The following is a 21,800-nucleotide window of genomic DNA, read 5'->3' on the forward strand; positions in this document are numbered from 1 at the left end:
TTTTATCTATATTAGACTTGGTGAGTGTCCACGTCTGTGAACCATACGTGAGTATAGGGAGGATACACTGATCGTAAATTCTGGTTTTCATATTGTTCTATTTTAATGCTTTTCAAGATCCAACTCAGTTTTCCAAATCCTGTCCACGCTAACCTTATTCTTCTGGTAATTTCGGCAGTTTGATTTTATTTGTTAATTTCATTATCTGTCTCAGGTAGATGTATTCGCTTACTGTTTCTAAATTCATGTCGTTCAACGTTATTTCTCTAATGTTCGGTGTATTTGTCATTTTTTTTTGTTTTTTCCAAGTTCATCTTAAGACCTACTTTTTCCGAAGCTTGAAATAGTTGCGTCATCATGGTCTGTAGTTCTAGTTAATAACTTAGTAGAGTTAATCTAATGATCTCAAACAACATGCTGGAATACTAAGAATAAAGTATAACGAAAATAAGAGGATTAAGTCTGTTTCCCAAAATGGAGGTAAGTGGTAGATTAGATACATCAAATGAAACAGATATCTTTTGAATAAATCAAATTTATTTTCTAAAGGACAAAATAATTCTGATAAAATAAAAATATAGCCGATACTGGGTCTATAATAGTTAATGCTATAATAGGAAGTAAATTCACTTATTCACTTACGTATTTCCTGTTGTATTTAATTTGTTCTGAACATCGATGCTTAGGAGCATATTAATTAAATTGAATCGGTCGGTACACTTTTTAGCTTTTCTCGCAATAATGGATTTTGAACGCAACATAAATCAATTGTGTATACACCTCTCATAATCTATCCTTAACACGATTTTAATTAACATCGAGGAGCCTTGTTCTAACGCAATAAAGGATGATGCGAGCTGGAAAAGAAAATAAATATCGCGATAATTTAAAAAGATAAGATGTCAAGAGAAAATTATGCAACATTATAAAAAACTTCGCTGTAACATTATATTAAGGCTGAGTACGGCAATTTTAAAATGATCATTAATTTTCTCGTGCTAAATGATACTTTGAGACTTTGTGAATGCTAAAAGCAAGCGGCACGTTTCAGATCAGATGGCGAATTTATTATATACGGGATGTTTTAATCTTGTGGACTCTTATGTTTTAAATTATAATTATGCAAACTTCTGTAGCAAATCACTATAATTTGTAAGAAATGTAGAGTGATTATTTTACATTCTTCAAGAACATAATTTCTAATAAATATGCTAACAGGCAAACTACTAAAATACATGTTTTAACTACTAAGGACACTATTTTCAAATTATTATATAGTTAGGTAATGATACACCAACAATAAAATTTCTCAAACGACGCACATGGCATTTCCTCTTCAATGCAATTTAATATTCTTAAAAGAAGACTTTTTCTTATCTTTCCTGCAGGTCCGCCTCGATATTTAACTGCTGCAGATATGAAAAAAGCGACTCCAACAATAAGTAAAATAAATTTAAAGTACATTTTTAAACTATTTACTATTAGACAAATGGTTAAAAAGTGTTAGGAGCATGATCAAGGTGTACCGTATATCAGAATTCAGATCTTTATAGATTTTAAGATTGAATTAATAATAGGAGGGAAAACATTAAATGGTTTTTACGCAAATTCTAGACAAAGACAGGAAGCTCCGGTCCTCATTGTTGTTTAAAACCCGGCATCCGACACGTGGGGTGTGAGAAACTCTAGAGTTCAGAGAGTAACCGTTATAAGTCCAAAGTTCACTCCAAACGCCAACAGCGCTTCAGTGGCTTTCAAATACATATTTGTCTACAATCTGATACAGTCAGGTCAATCGGCAACTAGATATACCGTGAGTGGTGTCGCTTTCAAGTTGTCTGGGGTTTGTCACACTCCACGTGTCGGAACTCACAAGTTTATTTTTTCCGTTTTTATTTCGTACTTTGACGTAACTTTCAGAGGTAAGCCATCTTATACATACTATTTATATTGAGTTATTCATAATTTCACTCTCGTAGATTTGGAAATAATGGGCGACTATGAAAAAGAGCAGGCTCATCTTATGCGTATGTGGGAAGAGTGTAAAAATGAAAACGAATTTATTGGTCAAGATGATTCAGAGATAGAAGACAATATTGACAATCTAAGTATCAACAGCTATCCCGATATGGAATAAGAACCCGAAGAAGAGAATGGATATCAGCATGCTGTTGTAGAAAATATCAGACAAGAATGTTATTATTCCGGAAAGAATGGATTGAAATGGAGTAAAGAACCCAATAACCGAAATGTTCGAACAAGAGCAGGAAACTTAATTACACATTTACCGGGAGTCAAAAATCACGCAAATCATGCCAAGACACCAATTGAGTGTTTCGTGCTATTTATTGATGGACAAATAATTGCTGACTTGGTTAAGCTTACTAACCAACGAATTGCAGAAAAATCTGAAAGTTGGAAGAACTCTCCACATTATGGGAATACATCTGTGATAGAAATTAAGGCTGTGTTGGGGCTCCTTTACCTGTCTGGTGCATTCAGAAATAACCATCGCCATTTATATGAATTGTGGAACACTGACGGAACAGGAATGGACGTTTTCCGTTGCGCAATGAGCCAACGTCGATTCGAATTTTTAATTTCGTGTCTAAGATTCGATAACAAATAAAACCGTGAAGAAAGAGTCAAGTTAGATTTCGATAGGTTTGTGGAAAATTGCAAATCTGCATGTTCTCCCTCTGAATTTTTGACAATTGACGAGAAGCTTGAATCGTTCAGAGGAAGATGTGCTCTCAGTCAATATGTATATGCCAAATAAGCCATCGAAATATGGAATCAAGGTACATGCATTAGTTGACGCACGTACGAACTACCTACTCAATATAAGGTGTATGTGGGACAACAGTGGAAGGTCCATTCCGAGTTAGCAATTCTTGGAAAGACATTGTAGAAAGATTGGTTGCTCCCGTGTCTGGGATCAAACGCAATATAACGTTTGACCAGTACACTAGTCGTGATCGCTTAGTGAAGTTGCGTGAGACTGATAATTTAACTGCAGTAGGTACTATCAGTAAAAATAAGCCCGATTTGACCATAGAATTCCTACAAGGGAAAGGAAGGGAAGTTTTTTTCAGTATATTTGGATTTCAGAACGGGTACACTATTCTTTCGTATGTACCAAAGAAAGGAAAAGTTGTTTTACTTATATCTTCTCTCCACCATGATACAACAGTAACAGATACTCATAAAAAGCTGCCTGAAATTATTTCCCTTTATAATTCGACCAAAGGTGGAGGCGAGCTATCTGCAACGTATAATCTAGCACGTAACAGTCGTTGCTGGCCTTTGACAATTTTTTCTCTCTAATGAACACTGCTGGAATCAATATCCAGATCATTCAAAGACAAAACAACAATAGTCCTAATATTCCTAAAAGCCTTTTCCTGAAGAAACTGGGTTTCCAATTGATCGAAGAACATCAAAGAGAAAGAACGAGTAACACTAGATTATCTAGAGAGTTGAGAAGCAGTATCCGAAAGATTTTAGGTGAAAACTCCGAACAGCCTGCAAAGAAGAGGAAACCTAATCAGCAGGGACGACGTTCAACATGTCCCAGAAATAGAGACAGGAAAACTAGATACGTGTATGAGGCATGTGAAGTTTTTTGGTGTTTATAACATGTTTGACGTACTGCTAAAATTGCTCCAACTTTAAGAACTGATAACTCAATAATTAATCTGTAGAATTTGATTCTGTTTTTTTCTTTCTTTTTTTTCTGAAGCTAGATACTCATTCTATTGTAGTTTCTTGCTTTCATACTAATAATTTCGATAGAAATTTATTGATTTTCCGGTCATAATACACATTTTTTTTCTCAAAAAAAATTGTTATTTCATATAATTGGGTATATGTTCAATAGGGTAGCGGGTAGACACTCTTTACGATCCCGGTAAAGACAGGTCTGCTTCAGGGATGCGCCCCTGCCCACGCTAGCTCAGCTTTTTCTCCCAATCCTCTTCCGGGAGAGAAACGGATCCTAATCCCTAAATCCTACCCACCAACCCAGACCTACCCAAATCCTTCCCTTCCCTCCTCAACCCGCACTGGACCAGCGTGAGGAGATAACGGTCCAAACCTTCAAGTCAATGTACAGGACAAAAAAGAAAAGGCCCCCAGTGCCCAGCACTTCCCAGAGACTTGATCACGGCAACGATCAAACAACTAACGGTAGGGGGGTGCTAAGAATCCCTGGGTAAGACCCGGCTGCCACAAGATGACAATTTGGCTATGCTCCTACAATATTCGAACACTGACGGACGACAATAGATTCCCAGAAATAGAAAGTGAACTAAAGGATATAAAATGGGATATCTTTGGTATATGCGAGACCAGAAGAAAAAGTGATGAGTATATAATACTAAAAAATGGCACACATTTTATGCATAAAGGTGGCGAATACACGGGAGTGGGATTCTTGGTAAAACAAAGCCTCACACAGTGTATCGAAGAATTCAAGCCCATATCAGACAGAGTAGCATATCTCATCATCAGGATTAATAAAAGAACCACTCTGAAAGTGATCCAAGTGTACGCTCCGACCAAAAGCCACGACGATGAAGAAGTAGAAATATTTTATGATGAAATAAGAACAGCTATAGATACAAATAAAGCAAATTACGAAATACTATTAGGAGATTTTAATGCTAAATTGGGCAAAAAAGAGGAAGATTACGAACATTTAATTGGTAACTATGGCTACGGGAAAAGAAACGATAGAGGAGAAATGCTTCTCAATTTCATGAATGAACATAACATGTACTCAATGAACTCCTTTTTCAATAAAAAAACAAGCAGAAAATGGACATGAATGAGCCCCGATAAAAAGACAAAGAATGAAATAGATTATATCTTAACGAAGAATAGAAACCTAGTAGAAGACGTATCAGTATTAAATCAGTTTGACCTAGGAAGCGATCATAGACTAATAAGAACAAAACTAATAATTAACAAAAAACTAGAAAGAAAAAGAATACATGAAAAAAGATACAAATGGACATCTGAAGAAATCAAAAATAGTGAATTTAATAAAAAGATAGCGCATGCATTAAATCAAGTTAGCATGCAGCAGATAAACTCCAATGATATTGATGATTTGAATAACCTTATTACCGAAACAGTGAATAAAAGCCTTCTGCAACTGAAAAAACCAAAAACAACATTCAATGAATTAGACAAAGAAATATTACAACAAATAAAAAGAAGGAAGATTTTAAATAAATCTAACAAAAGGGGAACCGACGAATATAGAGAACTTAATAGGCAGATTAGAAAAGGAATCAGACAACAAAAAAGAAAAGAAAACGAAAAATTAATAACAACAACTATTGAAAAAAATAAGAGTATGAAATGCCTCAGACCGACACTAGGACGACGTCAGATGATATCATTAATGGGTAAAGACGAAAATGAAATCACAACTAGAGAAAACATACTGACACGAATAGAAGAATTTTACACAGAACTTTACAGAACACATCAACAAGATGATGAGATGAGACCAGCACGGAAATTAATAAAAAATGTTGGATCAGAAATAATGCCAAAAGTAACAATTTCAGAGGTAACTATAGCATTGGAAAATATGAAGAGAAATAAAGCTGCAGGAGAAGATAATATTACCACAGATATGATATTAGAAGGAGGTAAGGAACTAATTGCAATTGTAACTAAGCTTGTGGACAGTTGTTTACATCAGGGCAAAGTCCCTAAGAGCTGGAACAACTCTAAAGTAATCTTATTACACAAGAAAGGTGATAGTCGAAAATTGGAAAACTACAGACCCATCAGCCTACTGTCACACCTGTTTAAAATACTCACCAAAGTCATAACTACTCGACTAACAAGGAAATTAGGCGAATACCAACCATATGAACAGGCAGGTTTTAGAAAAGGCTATTCAACTTCCGATCACCTGTTAACCACAAAAATATTAATAGAAAAATGTAACGAATACAAGTTTTCAGTTTTCCTAGCATTTGTAGACTACGAAAAAGCTTTCGATACCATAGAACACACGGCCGTAATAAACGCAATGCAAAATTGTAGAATAGACAGTAGATATATTAACTTAATAAAAGAAACTATGAACCAAGCTACAGCTATATACTACCTAAATGAAAATGAACACACGAACCCTGTACCATTAAACAGGGGAGTCAAACAGGGAGATACTTTATCACCCAAACTGTTCACCCTAGTTTTGGATGACGTTTTTAAAAACCTAAATTGGAAATATAAGGGAATAAACATCAATGGCCGCTACCTCAGTAATCTACGATTTGCAGATGACATAATCCTGATAGCTACTGACCTACAAGAAATGCAAACCATGCTTTTAGAACTACATACCGAATCTTCTAAAATAGGACTGAAAATGAATTTAAACAAAACAAAAGTCATGCACTCCGAAGACACTCAATATACTTAGAGAGTAAGACACTGAATATACTTAGAGTCACTCAACACGCGATGGAAAGAGCAATGCTAGGTATATCACTTAAGGACAAGAAAACAAACACATGGATAAGACAGAAAACCAAAGTCACCGATGTGGTGCAAAAATCATTAAAGTTGAAATGGGAATACGCTGGACATGTAGGAGCGATCTAAACAAATGGCACAGATCAATTTTAACCTGGAGACCATACCAACACAAAAGACCCAGAGGCAGACCTCCTATGAGATGGACAGATGATCTGAAAAGGACTGCCGGGAAAAATTGGCTACAAGTAGCGTACAATAAAAAACAATGGAAAGGAAGACTTGAAGAGGCTTATGTTCAGATGTGGACGTGAATGGCTAGACGAAGAAGAAGAAGATGTTCAATAGTAAACTATTATAAGCAAATGTTCTCCTGGAATTTATTACTGTAATGTATCTTGAAGCTTTGTATTACATATTATTTTGAAAATCTACGAGATATAGGAATGAGTATATTTTCAACTTGGGGTGTGTCTCACCCCACGTGTCGAACAGCGTTACAAAATTTCACCTGTCGGATGCCGGGTTAACCTGGCATTAGAATAGACCATGCGAAAAACTTATCTCTGAAAATCAATCTACGGGGAGTAAAGATCGTTCTCGCTTTCGATCAATGAAGTAGATGCAGTAGCAGAATCAACATTAGAAGTTAAGGATATTTTCACGAGCTTTTAAGGAGCTGCATTAAACTAAATGAAGATAAAACAAAATACATTGTCGTAAAACAAGAACCACGGCCAATGAGACAAAATATTATTATATAAATGATCATAACTTCAAGGTTGTATTAACTAATAGATTGAGAAAAAAACTTTTTTAAGAATTCAGTATAAAAATGGGATTTGTACAAAAGAAAAATACTAAAATATAATAAATAAATTTGGTTTTGGTATTTGGAACCTCGCTTTTCTATTAATCTAATGGTTAGCGAAAAAGGTTTAGGCGATAAATAAGTACAGCGGAAATGAAAAACTGTTTGTTTTATATAACATCAATTTCCATCAAATAATAGCTGATTTTGCAGATTTTACGGTTATTTGTGCTTAAAAGTGTTTTTTCATTTTTATTATACTATAATACGCTCTCTTATTATAGGATAATGCGCTGAAAGGAGGTTCCCACTTAATTTTTCTAGGCGCAAGATTTTTGATGTATGATTAAATATAATACATATATATTATGGTTGTATTTTTGAAACTATGTTGATTTCTCTCTTTTTCTTTTAGTTACTACTCCTTCGCCACCTCCTCGACCGTGGATCCCTTTGGCAAGGCCATCAACAAATAGACCAACATGTAAGTAGTTTAAGCATAGTAGTCAATACCTAATAGAAGTGTTCTACTTAAAAGTATTATCAATTTTTTTCAAACTTAATAGTGTTTTCAAATCTTTGTCAACAGTACGGTTATAAACATTAATAAAATACTCAAAAAACTTCAATGTGCATTTAGTCAGTCTCAAATTCGCACAATGTGATGTAAGGGAGCTGTTATATAGGAGCGATAATGCCGTTGCGTTAATGACGCGGAAAACATTGCGCATAATTTCCAAGTTATACGTGACTGCGTAGTTGCGTCGCGTTATCACTTTGTCCGCGTTGTCAGTGCTATGTATAACTTATTGCCCTTTATGTGCAACGCGTGAACTGCGCGCTGCTAATGCGACCGGCCGCGCTTTATCTTCGTTGCTTCAGTAAACGATAGTTCCAGGAACCCTAGTAGTTTTAAATGCGCTCAAGAGATACATATTAACCGGCAAAATTTATTGGATGTTGCGTGTTTCATCTTATGTATTGTATATCACCTTGATGTAAAAGCCCACTTATATGGAATGCCCAACATTAGAAATGTCGTAGAAACACAAGGACTGCGATCTTTGGGACACGCGCAAAGGATGAATATACAGTGGAACTTGGACATTACGGCCTCAGTAATTACGTCATCTCGGTTGTAATGTCAATTTTTAATAGGTCCGGCCAAAAACTATTCGACAACAATATTAAAAACCCCTAAACCGGGTCGGTTTAGCTTTATCGGCTAAAAATAAAGTAAGCCTCGCCTATAGCGTCATAAATTAGTAGGTTGTCGTTTTTTATTTTATGAAGAATAAAGTGCAATGCGTTTCCGGCTTTGCGGCATTGTTTCTTCCAGGAATGTGAAAAAGCCCGAATATCATTTCTTTGTACAGTTATGTGACCTTGACAGTTCTATGATTTCTCATTTACCAGTGCCATCCTAAACAGTCAAACTTTCTGTTTCAGAACAGTCAGTTTAAGAAATTTTCGCTACCGTGGAATTGTATTCAGCTCGTTTTGTTTTTAGATTTTAATTTAGTAATTAACTTTTTATTTTTTAAAATGGCAGTAGTAGTACTAAAAGGAAGACTTTGCCTATTAAAGATAAAGTGCGTGTTATAAGAGCATTTGAAAGTGGTCGAAAAATTGCTAATGTATGTCGGCAATTTGGACTTGTTAATTCGACTGTCGGCTCAATCCTAAAAAACAAGGACAACATTTTAAAAGCCTTTAATGAGGATGGAGAAAATGTTAAAAAGATTAGGAAGTGCATTCGTGGTGATGTAGATTCAGCTGTACTCAAATGGTTCAAGCAGTGTCGCAGTTCTGATATTCCTGTGTCCGGGCCACATTTAAAGGAGAAAGTTACAGAGGTCGGAAAATTGTTTGGTGAAGATTTCACGTGCTGTAACGGCTGGCTAGATCGGTTTAAATCCCGGCACTCCATTTCCTTCGCGAAAATTGTTGGAGAGGCAAAATGTAGGGACGAGAACATGACATGTGATTGGTTACAAAACACATGGCCACAATTAAGGCAACCATACAAGGATGAAGATATCTTCAATGGCGATGAAACTGGTGTCTTTTACAATTAACTCCAGACAAAACTTTAAATTTCAAAAATCAAAAATGTGTCGGTGGAAAGCTTTCAAAACAAAGAGTGGTGGCTTTTGTTTGTGCAAACATGACAGGTACAGAGAAAAGAAAGCTTTTGGTCACTAGGAAAAATTTACATCCTAGATGTTTCAAAAATATAAAAACACTGCCTGTAAACTACACAGCCAACAAAAAGTCGTGGATGACTTCTATATTTTTGAAGAAGAATTACAAAAGTGAGACAAAGAACTTTCTTAAAAAAAAAGAAAAATTCTCTTAATTGACAACTGTGCAGCCAAGCCCATCCCAAGCTTAATTTGACCGATATCAATCTAGTTTTCTTACCAGCCAACCGCACGAGTGTCTTGCAGCCTATGGACCAAGGAGTCATAAGAAGTTTAAAGCGCCATTATCGGAAACAGCTTTTGAAAAGGATGATTTTTTGTAGGGACAATGGGGAACCCGTGAACATTACCGTCCTTGATGAAGTTCAGTTTTTAGACAATCCGTGGAATGTGGTTACGTCAGTGACAATTTGTAAGTGCTTTCGTCAAGCTAGATTGACTGTAGCTTCTCCCAATGTTCAGGATGTTGACGAGGATGACTAAATGCCTTTGTCAGAGTGGATACAAAAATTTAATGTAAACCAGAGAGAGTTTGGAACTGATCTTGACTCCTACATTTTAGTAGACGATTAGGTAGAAATATGTTAAGTTTTAAGTGATAAAGAAATTGTGGAACAAAAGCAAAATGTGGAAATGTGAAGAAGAAGAAGAAGACGGCGTTGATTGTCCTACAATCCAAGAAGCAATGAGAGCTGCTGAGACCATATTCAGATTTTACCAGTTTAGGGAGGCATCCACAACTACCAAAGAAGCAACTCAGATTATTAAGGACACTACAGAAAAACTTTATTATTCGGAAAGTGTTGTGCAGAAGAAAATAACGGACTTTTTTCAGCATTAGAGAACTTTTTCATAAAAAATGTAACTTTCATATACATGATATGTTTTATTTCTTAATTTTTTAATTAATTTAATAAATAATGCTGTAATAAAATTTTACCTCGTTAAAATTTCATTTTTTTTTACCTCTTTTATAACGTCACTCTGATATAGCGTTATTTTTTAACTGGACTATTCAATGACGATTTATAGTAGTAGTATGTCAGTATTGTAGAAGATCTAAGAGGTATTGGAGTTCTTTACTGGAAGGAAATAGCGAACAACAGTGTTAAATGAAAAAGACTAGTAAACGCAGGAATCAGATAATAAAGAAAATCCAAATAATTGTAAGTAATGTAATGTAAAATTTGGGAAATCTAATGTAAATAAATACAAAACTGCTTAATCGACATAGAACAGTGAAAGTTGTGGTCCCAGAAACTGGAAAAGGCAAGAAGAGTGCAAAACGTTCTTCGGTAAGGAGATATGATGCACAGAACTAGTCTGTAAATTTTCCTAATATGATTATCATAGCGCATATATGAGATACGCTTGGAAAAGCTGTTTTAAATAGAGATTTTTTTACCTTTGTTAAACTAACATTTGTTGCTTAAATAACACATAAAGAGAGCACGCGCAGAAAACCGTGAATAATCTGATTGTTAGTTATATACAATTATATTAATTCTACATTCCACACTGCGCCGACAATTGATCGTAAAATGCATACACAAAACAAAGAATTTCTGACCTTTACCGACTTGACGGGACTAACAAGTCTTCGAATCTGGAAACAAAATGAAAATGTCGTGGAAATGAATTGAATTTATTGCCACTCTACACCAACATGAATATTTCTGTTTGTCACAGCTTGGTCTGCTTAAAACCTGACGTAAAAATAAAAAAATAAAACTTCAACTCGCATTTAAAATTTTGGTGAACGCGCTACTCGCCAATTTTAATAATAGTTTTTTGTTGCAGGTATCTTCACTGTGATGTGTTACAATGTTCTTTGTGATAAATATGCCACTAGGCAAATGTACAGTTACTGCCCTAGTTGGGCCCTCAACTGGGACTATAGGAAAAAGGGTATATTAGAAGAAATTAAACATTACGGAGCTGATATCATCAATCTTCAGGTAAATTCATTATTTTAAATTTCTTAAAGGTATTTGAAAGTATCTTCTATATGGAAAAAAATTAAATACCAGTAGTAAAATAACGTAATCAACAAAGAAAATATTTACTTATTTTTTATAATTAAATATACCGGTGTTTTGACTTATTGATAATATTGAAAAAGGAGGGCGGTAATAATAGTGAAAGTATACAGAAGGTATAGAATAACTAAGACAGAACTGATACCAGTTGCAATTGTAGGTGTAAAACTAAAAAAATACTCTAAAACAAAGTATATAAATACACTCAGGTGCAAAAAAATCGATCCATTCCTTATTTCTTATTTATTTGAAGTTGTATAATTTTAGAGACATTAAATTACGTATGTAAATTTAGGTGTACCCTCGTATACGAGAAATAAAATAATATTTTTAATATTGCTTTTTATATTTCTTAAAACAAATTGGTATTTCAAACAGGGTCTGAAGCAAGTAGATATTTATTGAATGTTGTTTTTAATTCAACAACCATACTAGTGTAGTGATTTTATTTTCAAAACGTGTTATATTTTTATTTAATTATCCTTTCTAAATGTCTTTAACTCCGACAGACGCTGCAAGGGCGGTGACTTTAGTTCAAGATGGTCGTAGCCAATATTATGCAGCTGAAATGTTGGGTGTTAGTCGATCTTCGGTTCAAAGAGCAGTTCGGCGTTTTAGCGACACCGGTAACTTCACAAGAAGACCAGGATCAGGTCGTAGAAGGGTAACATCCGAAAGAGATGATCGATTTCTGGTCTCATCATGTTTGAGAAATCGGCATCTAACTTCAGTTGGAACTGGCAAATCGTCTGAGCGAAGTGAGAAATGTGGATGTAAGCAGATGGACAGTTCGTCGACGACTTGTAGAAGGTAATTTATTATCCAGAAGGCCAGCCCTATCTCCAATACTATCCATAGAACATCGCAGAGCTCGCCTTGCTTTTGCAAGAGAACATGAAAACTGGAGTGATGGAGATTGGAGCAATGTATTGTTCTCAGATGAGTCCAGATTTTGTCTAAGGTCACCAGACGGCTGAGAAAGGGTTTGGAGAAGACACGGAGAGCGATATTTTCAATGTAAATTGCGGAAAAAATAAGAAACACTAGATATTGATTTATTATCAATGTTTTTCTTAATTTCAGAAAGTTTTGAATATTCTTGTATTTTTGAGGTTTGGCGTATGTCTCTATAAATAAATGATTTTTTTGGATAATCTGTAAAAATTATTTTAAACTAACATATACTTTTACATATATACCTGATTTAAAACTAATATCTTCAAACGTTTTCTTTTTTCAGCAAATAATACCCATGGATCGATTTTTTTGCACCTGAGTGTATAATACAATATAAAACAAAGTATAATAAACAATTGTATTAAAAGAACCAATATATTGATTTTCTGAATAGATTAGCTCAGCGTTTCTCAGACTTTCTTAAATCGAGGACCACTTTTGACAAAAAAAAGTCTTTCAAGTAGTTTATACGATATATTATATCCCCTTTACATGCAGCCATTGCTGCTGCTACTCGCGTTGCCCACTGTTCTGCTAGAAATAATTCCACGGCAGCATTTAAGGCAAATCACTGTTTACATACAGCTACCACAGTGTTGCATCAGTGTATTATGAGCAATGGAGGGCATACAAATTACTGCGGCGACAGCTCTGTGTGTTTTAAGTTTACAAAATTATGTTAACGTTTTAAAAACAAATGAGGTAGAAAAATAACGTCGATGTCGAAAATGTCCTTTATTTGGATAATAATCTGGAACTGGCTTCAAAAAACTTTCAATGAACTGACTTGTGAGGAATCCGCAGAATTTTTTAACCTTTGTAGAATGTCACTTATAGATTTTGAATTTTTGCTTCAGAAAATTGAGCCCATAATAAAAAAAAACAGACTATAGTAAGAATTCCTTGTCAATAACATTACGATATTTGGCCACTGGGGACAGTTACCAAAGTTTGCATTTAAAGGACCAAATTAAGGTAAACTATAAACACAAATAAGAGTTAGGAATTGTTTATTCTGTTTAACCATTATTGCAATATTTATCACGTATTGTCTTCCACCATGGCGTCTTTTTTTTTCAATTTCAGTTCTTCTATTGAGGTATTTTCCAAATTTATGCTGATCTTTTTCCACCCATCGGGTACTTTGTGCTTTTTTTGTGGTCTTTATGTGAAGAATCCCACAACAACCTCCCACTAGCATATAGCTCTAAAAACTTCAGCACTTGGTCGTTGCTCCACTCAACCATAGTTCACAAAAAATTTACCAAACAATAAACAAATAGGTTCGTGCACTGACAAGACAGCGAGCAGCATGTAAACAGTCACTGTCACTCACACTGCAAGTCCTTTGATTTCCGTTTAAAAAACTGCCAATGAAGGGAGCGTACGACAGCGGCAGTAGCATGAGTAATGGCAGCGCAAGCGACGGATTTACATACTCAAGCTGCCAACTTTTCTGCTCAAATACCTGCTCACTGGGATAATAGACAGCAGAGCAAGTGGTCTATAACGTTTTGGATCGTCAGCTGGTTTACCGGTTTTAGTATTGCTGTAAATTTTGAAAGTTTAAATTTCCGTGGGATTCTGCCGGTCTGAATGACGTTTGTGAAGGAATGTGCTAACCAGGTTTTTGTGTATTTCCCGCAATGGAATATGAATTCAAGGTGAATGCCGTCGAAAACTGGGGCTTTTCCAGGAGAAACATCTTTAACGATCTTCTATTTCTTCACTTCTGAAAGAGCGAGAGTGGTTTGGATACATAGCTGCTCTTCGTTATTAATAGCTTTTACCATCCCCAAGTTTCCTTATTACGATATAGTATATCATTTTTGCTGTCGTGCTACGCTCAGAATATGAATAAGTTCATCTGCAATCTCTTAGTCTGCAGTACCAAGAAAATTCGGGTATATCACTATTTCGACACCATCCCAGGATGTATTCTTCTCGATAACATCTAGACATGCTCTTCTTGGCTGTACTTATCACAACCCAGATAAGTATTAATATATTCGGATGTGATTTATCACTTTTTGCTAACCATTGCTTTAATAAACTTGCTTGTAATTTGAAAATTAGTGAAACTTTGATTGGGAGTGAATAAGAACTTTGTTTATTGCACTGTATCCACGATTAGCCTTTCATTGCGGTCTTTTTTTAATCGTAAGTATATATTTTTAAATTAATAATATAATTTTTTATTGGTCTGTATTTTTCAAGTCAGTCTCTCGGATCTTTTATTTATTCATCTTTCTTTTCTAACGGATACTGTCATTGGTGCTTTTATTGTTGTCGGCAATTTATATTCATGTACGTTCATATTCGTTCTTTTTTTTTAACTTTTTGCACTAAGCACCCAACTTTCCGTAAAAATAATTTTATAGCCGCTCACCATTTTCCGCTGTCGGTATTAAGTCGTTGCCATCTGGAGTGGCAAATTTCCGTTTAATTTCCTCTCTACAAAATTGTATTTCGCCGTAGACATTTTTGCAAGAGTGAACATTCTATAAGAACTTCAGCAATTATCCGTTGAATTACGGAGAAATTTCTAACTTCTAAAAACAACATATGCATTGCAGTAACTTTTTGTTCCTTGTTTTTACTATTAAACATTAGCAAAACTTAATGTTTACCAAACTTACTGAACTATCCAGATGAAATGTAAACTAAGTAAAAGTTTTAAATTAGTGTAACGCAATAACGGCTTGCATGTGAGGCGTTTATTGTCAGGGTGTTTTACGCAGACCTTACATAGACTGATTTCTAAATCTAACTCGTTGTTTATCTTGTCCGTCCATGATATCCTTAAGGGGGGTTTCCACCGGTCGCGCCAATTTTTGAATCATTCAGAACTGTGCAAGTTTGCGCGTGTGGTTCGTCGAGGAGCGAATAAGTTTCAGTTTTTATTTACGCGCACACGATGGAAACAAAATTAGTAAGTGCTGCTGTTATAGTAATTAACCAGTTTTGACAAGAAAAACGAAAGATCCGAAGGAAACTTAGTTATTGGTTATGCCAGTATTTAAAAGTAGAGAAATTTGTAGTGGATGTGATTGCTTTAGCCTTAGCTACGGAGCAACCAATATTGTCTGCAATTACTACTAATGCGTCATGTTTCTTATTGTTTTATATAATGGTGATTGCTTCTCGGATCCCACAGTTCTGGTTTGTCTCTGTATGCTTCAATAAGTTTTTCAACTTTTTGCCTCCGAAAACTCATCGCGAACATAGGACAAAAACACAATAATCAATAAAGATGGTCTTGAATCACAAACTCCGTTCCAAATGAACGTGCAGTTTTCTGTGATGTACCGACAACCAACGGATCATGGTCGTTCTTGTTCGAACTTGCATCGCGCAGCAGACTTTGTCGTTCTTGCCAGACGCTTCAATCAGCGCCGCACACCAACGAACCAAAACGAACAGTGCAGCGCAGAACTGCCGGTGGGATTCCGGCTTTAAGATTTGCCTGAATAGTCACATCTCGAACGGTTCAAGATTCTTCTCCGTCTTAGTCCAGTCATTTGGTAGTTTTACCTGGAAAGTTTTCCAGTAGTTTTGAAAATTGGTAATTTTATAGATTTCGGTAATTCCATAAATATATAAACTTCGTATCTCCGCCACTCGCACCGCCATATTGCAAAAGTGGCGTCTAATAACAGTTTCTTTACAGTTCCTGCTTTCTGATGCATTTCAAGAGAAAAACATTTATATACAAAATTAAACTCAATTAAACTAGTGAAAATTTTCTACTAATTATGTATTTACAATTTTTTGTAAAATTAATAGTTTTTGGCGTATGAGCACCGCAAAGTAGATTTCAATAGGTGTGCGAGAAAAACTCATTTTTACACCACCTGGAGGTAGAATAAGTAGCGCGTTTTTTTATCATGGCATCCAATGTAGGCCTAATGCACATATGATGCACACTTTTGAAATTTAGCACTATCTCCTTCGTTTTGTTGTTCCTGATGGAGCAGGCGTCGTGAGGCGAGTTCGTGAGATCGAGACGCTGCAGACCGAAATTTCGTCCGCATCATCGACGATGCGATTATCAGACTTATCACAAGCCTCTTCATCTTCGATTTCATCAAATGTTTGCTCGAAAATAGTCGCCGTTTCTTCTTCACCGTAATCATATGATGAAACTTGCGCATTATTACAAGCACCACTACAATTTGTACATATAACAGAGCATTTTTACCTAGCTTTTCTGCATCCACAAGCTTTCTGATACCTCCTTTTACATTTACAAGAAATAAGTTTTAACAAGAAGTCTGAAGCTGGGACTTGAGTGTCGTAACAGAAAGTCGCCCATTTTTGTTACTCTTCCATCCCCCTTGGTCTGAATTTTGCTCATTTTCGTACCACTGCTGAACCTGGTGATAGGTTTGGAATGAATGTTGCCGTGCTGCTGCTTCTGTTAGTGGTACCGACATAATATTAAATTTACTTTTATATGCTTATTTTGTGAAGCATTCATAGCTATAGTCCTTTAAAAACATGCTTTTCTTACTTAACATCACTGTAACCATATTATTCAAGAAAAAACGTTCTCCTTCTTAGCAATGATCTCTGGATCAGCATTTGGATTTTTAAATACCTCAATGACGTCATTTAAATTAGGATGGCTTCGGAGTTAATTGCATTAATAAATTTCATTTACTAGATACTCTTCTTCTTCTTATGGTGCCTATCCGTTACGAATGTTGGACACTAACATGCGTATTCTGACTTTGTTGACTGCTGCCCTGAAAAGTCCGGTAGTGGTTAAGTTAAACCATTTTCGCAGGTTATGCAGCAAGGATATTCTTCTTCGTCCTGGACCTCTTTTCCCATGCACTTTACCTTGAAGTATGGTTCGAAGTAGGTTGTATCGTTGTTCATTGCGCATTATATGGCCCAGGTATTCTAGTTTGCGACGTTTTATGGTTATGACTAGTTCGCACTCTTTACCCATTCTATGTAGTAGTTCTTCGTTGGTAACTCTGTCTATCCAAGAAATCCTCAACATCCGTCTATAGCACCACATCTCAAATGCTTCGAGTCTCTTCAGTGATGCTTCAGTTAAGGTCCATGACTCCACGCCATATAAAAGAACGGAGAATACGTAGCATTTTAGTAAACGAACTTTTATTTCCAATTTTATATCGTGGCTGTTAAAAGCTGATCTTGCCTTCTCGATCCTTATCTTAATTTCCGTCGAGATAGATACTCTTAGTGGAATATATTTGTTAAAAAATGTTTTCTTTTCCTCGTTTGAGAAAATACACATTTGATCGCATACATAGAGCTGCCAAAAGAATAAGAAGATCTATATCTTCGCCGACCACTATTTCGGTATCGAATGCTGGTGACACACTTATTGCGGTATTGACGTATCCGCATCTTCCGAGGTTTGTGAGACCATAAAATTCTCAGCTTTAAATTTTGTCTTCAACATGTTCTAATGAGACGGTTCTTGTTCGCATCGTTCCACAGAAATTTATCTTCAGCCACAGTTGAAGTCTCGTCAAAAAGTATGTCTAAATTATTCGTGATCGTCGTGTATTATAAAAAAAGCCGTTAGGTGTTATTTAAGGGATGTTAGACGGTTTATTAAATATTTGGCACTAATATTATTTTAACACTATAATTTTTTTAAATAGGTTAATGCTTTGTTTACATTATCGTCCGGTAATTGTAAACTCATAACTGTTGACTAACAACCTACGTTAACCTTGCGAAATACTATTCTAATATCTATAACAATAATAATACTACAATAATCACTACAGCGTATTTATATCCAATTAGTCATGATTTCTTAAGGTTGCTGAAAATGTTTATTCTACTTGTGAGATCAAGTTCATACTTAACCCATTAGTGCTCACTGGCAACTTATATTGCCACAATCTGGCAACGTCTCTAGTAAATTCCGTGCGTTAGAGTTAATTCCGTTTTATACATTGTTGTCAGACACTTGTCAATATGAATGGCAACCGAAGTTGCCAGTGAGCACAACAGTGTTCAAAGCATGTGTATTGTTTTAGAACTGAAAGTGACGACGATACGTTTACTGTTGACAAAATTCTCAACGCGTATGACGAATATTATGGTACACGAATTCCTAGGAACATTGGGTCCATTCGTATTGTAACTCCTCAAGAAGTTCCAGATGCCGACACTGATGCTAGAAAAATTCTAAAAAGTTAGCGGGTCGAATTCTTCGGACTAAAGCAGCTGTAACTTTTGAAAAGTCTTACAATGACATTACAGAAACAAAAAACGAACAATTTGAGAAACCACTGGCATCAACTTCAAAGCGTATTCGACTTCAGAATAAAAGTAAGAAAACAATGCCAGTGCAATCCATTTGATCATCACAAGAAAAAAATACTTGGAAACTACCGTCTGTTACTAAGGAAGAAATTTACGGGTATAATTCTCTAAATATTGAAAAATATACACCTACATGATAATTATTTGATGGATAAAAATGACAGTTTTCATAAAGTATGATCTATTTTTAATTTATAAATGAAGCATTCAAACAAATTCAACCAAACCAGTCTCTATCAATTGACGAAACAATTTATACGTGGTAAACCAATACGATTTGGATTTAAACTTTGGGTGTTGGCTAAGTCAAATGGTTATATAATGCATGCTGAACCTTATTGTGGTGCCAGTACAAAGATACCGGATGTTGGTCTTGGTCAAGGTGGTAAAGTGTTGATAATAGGACTGACAGAACACTCAAATGTTGTAGCAGGCACGAAGTTATACTTTGATAACCTTTTTACATCTGTTTTACTGCTAGAGGAACTTTGCAATAGAGGACTTGGTGGCACATTCACATTACGCGAAAATAGAAAAGGTAAATCCTTGCAATTACCAACGAAAAAATATTTTTTTAAGAAATATGAGAGGGGACGATGTATTACCACTGGAAACGGAAAACTACTTGCTGCTGTGTGGAATGACAACGATGTTGTTACAGTTTTAACTAATTGTGATCCAGAAGAACCATACAAGAATATTCAAAGGTACAACCGGAAAGAAAAAAAGAGTGTCACTCAAGATGCCGAATACCGTCAGCCAGTATAATCAAAATATGGCAGGCGTTAATCTTAGTGACGTATTCACGACCCAATATAGAGCAAAAATTTGAATTCAAAAGTTGTGGTGGCCTTTGGTTACTTGGTGTGTAGATGTAAGTTGTGTGCAAGATTGATTGTTGTACCGATAAGTAAGACATGAAATTCCACTTTTGCAGTTTAGGCGACAAGTAGGTCTTGATTTTATAAATTCTTATGGAGTACGAAGGTCGAGACCAGGTTCTTCATCAACGTATTCTAGGTCAGTTGCTCTTGATGATATGAGAATGGATAGAACTGACTATTTGATCATTAAAGGAACTTCCAAGTTCCAAGTACAGGTGATGTAAAATGTGTCAAAATCTTACCACTTTTTATGTGCTAAATGCCAAGTACTACTTCACTCACAATATTGTGAACCGTTTTACATAAAATTGTAATGATTAAGACGAAAAACATTGCTTGATTAATTACATTTATATTGTTTACATTCATTCGTTCATTTATTAATATTTCTTAGTGATTGTGCGTAACTGCGTAGTGTCAACTTAAGTTGCTACTCATTACCGACTTTGCAATAAACGCTAGGTTTTTCTTAAGCATTTTTCCTTGTTTTTGTTATACGTTATATACAATAAATATCAATTAAATATAGAATATTTGAAACTGATAGTTCTGAGCACTAATGGGTTAAGGTGAATACATTTTCTATTAAAATATACAAACCTTAATTATTGTTTATGTATGTTCTTGTAAGTCTTTTGCGTTTTAATACTTACGGGATAAAACCTTAGCACAGTCGAGATCGCTCTGCATGTTTGGTACTACGGTTTGCTACATCTTCAGGATATCCGTTAAATACGATTATGGTATTGAATTCATATTTGGATCGAACGTACGTGATGTATTTATTGCAAATAGATGAAATTAGTTCACCGCGATGTCATATGACTCAGTGTAATAAGTACCCTCCGTCGATGACATATATTGTATCCAGAATTTTATCCATTATCGCTTTTCAATGATGAAGGCATGCGTAAATGCATTAATTCTCCTATTTGTAAGGCATTTAAGCAACATTCTGGAGATATAAACTTTGGCGATACAATCGCATCAGCGACAACAGAATATTGTAGGGAAATATACAAAAAAAACTTACTTTACTTTTGTGTGTAAATGTTTTTTTCATAAAATGCGTCGGAAAGGAGATCGTGTAAAAAAGTGTTATTACCACTGTTATTATTGTTTTAAATTTGGCGGCTGAGCGGCGGCGATAGGAGGTGGCAAAGTTGAAATTCAGAAAGATCACATCAAAATCTAGTAAATTACCAATTTTCAAAACTCCCGGAAACTGCCCAGGTAGCCCTAACGCCTTACAAAATCGCCTTATCGCTTTCGCCGGTTCATCTCCAAGATTTATTTTTGTTGTGGTTGATTGGTTTCATCAGCACTGAGAAACTGATGAAACTTTTCTTATCAAAAGGACAAAGGAGTGCCTACCACATACCAATTCGTCCGCCCGAAGTCGTTGGTCGATAAGTGGGGGATTGCTTATACCAGCAATTACTCGGCTTTTATCTGTGTTAACCATCAAAATGCATGTTGCTTGCCTTCTACCAGGTAGAGATGCAAATTCGGATTTTTCTTTCATCAAGATTAAGACCTTTCGTCCTTTACCGATCTCTCCAGAGCGTTAGAAGATTCCGCATTGGAAATCGAAACGTCAAAAACAAATGTAAAATGTAATTCTCATTACAATCAATTTTTGTTTAATTTCTTCAGAACCTCTTTAATTTGAAATTCTTTTTGAAGTAATTTGATAATTTCTCATCTCTGTAAAAATATTAATTTACGTCATGGAATAAAACAATAAAAGGAAATGGAATATTTCATAGTTTGTAGAAATCGAAATTGTAATGACTGGATATAATTTATATTTTTGCTTTTTAGGAAGTTGAAATGGAACAATTCTACAATTATTTTCTGCCGGAACTTAAGGTGGATGGTTATAGCGGTATCTATTCTCCAAAATCTAGAGCAAAACATATGGCAGAAAGCGAAAGGAAGTATGTGGATGGATGCGCCATCTTCTTTAGGGATTCGAAGTAAGTGGTCTTTTCATTCAATGCCTAATAAATTATGCAAATAACGTAATTTGCATAAAAGTGATGCAACGCTTCTACTTCCTGCTTACTACTTCCGGTATAACCGA

The 21,800-nt window shown here is 35.3% G+C and overlaps 1 protein-coding gene across 6 annotated transcripts in view; it reads left to right on the forward strand.

Annotated features, from left to right (window-relative positions):
* Positions 1-21,800, forward strand: part of twin (CCR4-NOT transcription complex subunit 6-like twin) — a 479,580-nt gene that overhangs the window by 412,010 nt on the left and 45,770 nt on the right. For all 6 annotated transcript variants that reach the window (XR_011951357.1, XR_011951356.1, XM_072536822.1 and 3 more), the window contains exons 2-4: positions 7,728-7,796; positions 11,317-11,474; positions 21,539-21,693. Coding sequence is in view for 4 of the 6 variants with exons in the window: in XM_072536822.1 (XP_072392923.1) it covers positions 7,728-7,796; positions 11,317-11,474; positions 21,539-21,693 (382 nt within the window). In the remaining 2 variants the exon portion in view is untranslated. The remainder of the gene's footprint in view (positions 1-7,727; positions 7,797-11,316; positions 11,475-21,538; positions 21,694-21,800) is intronic.

Source organism: Diabrotica undecimpunctata, chromosome 7 (assembly GCF_040954645.1).
Source record: "Diabrotica undecimpunctata isolate CICGRU chromosome 7, icDiaUnde3, whole genome shotgun sequence".
NCBI lineage: Eukaryota > Metazoa > Arthropoda > Insecta > Coleoptera > Chrysomelidae > Diabrotica > Diabrotica undecimpunctata.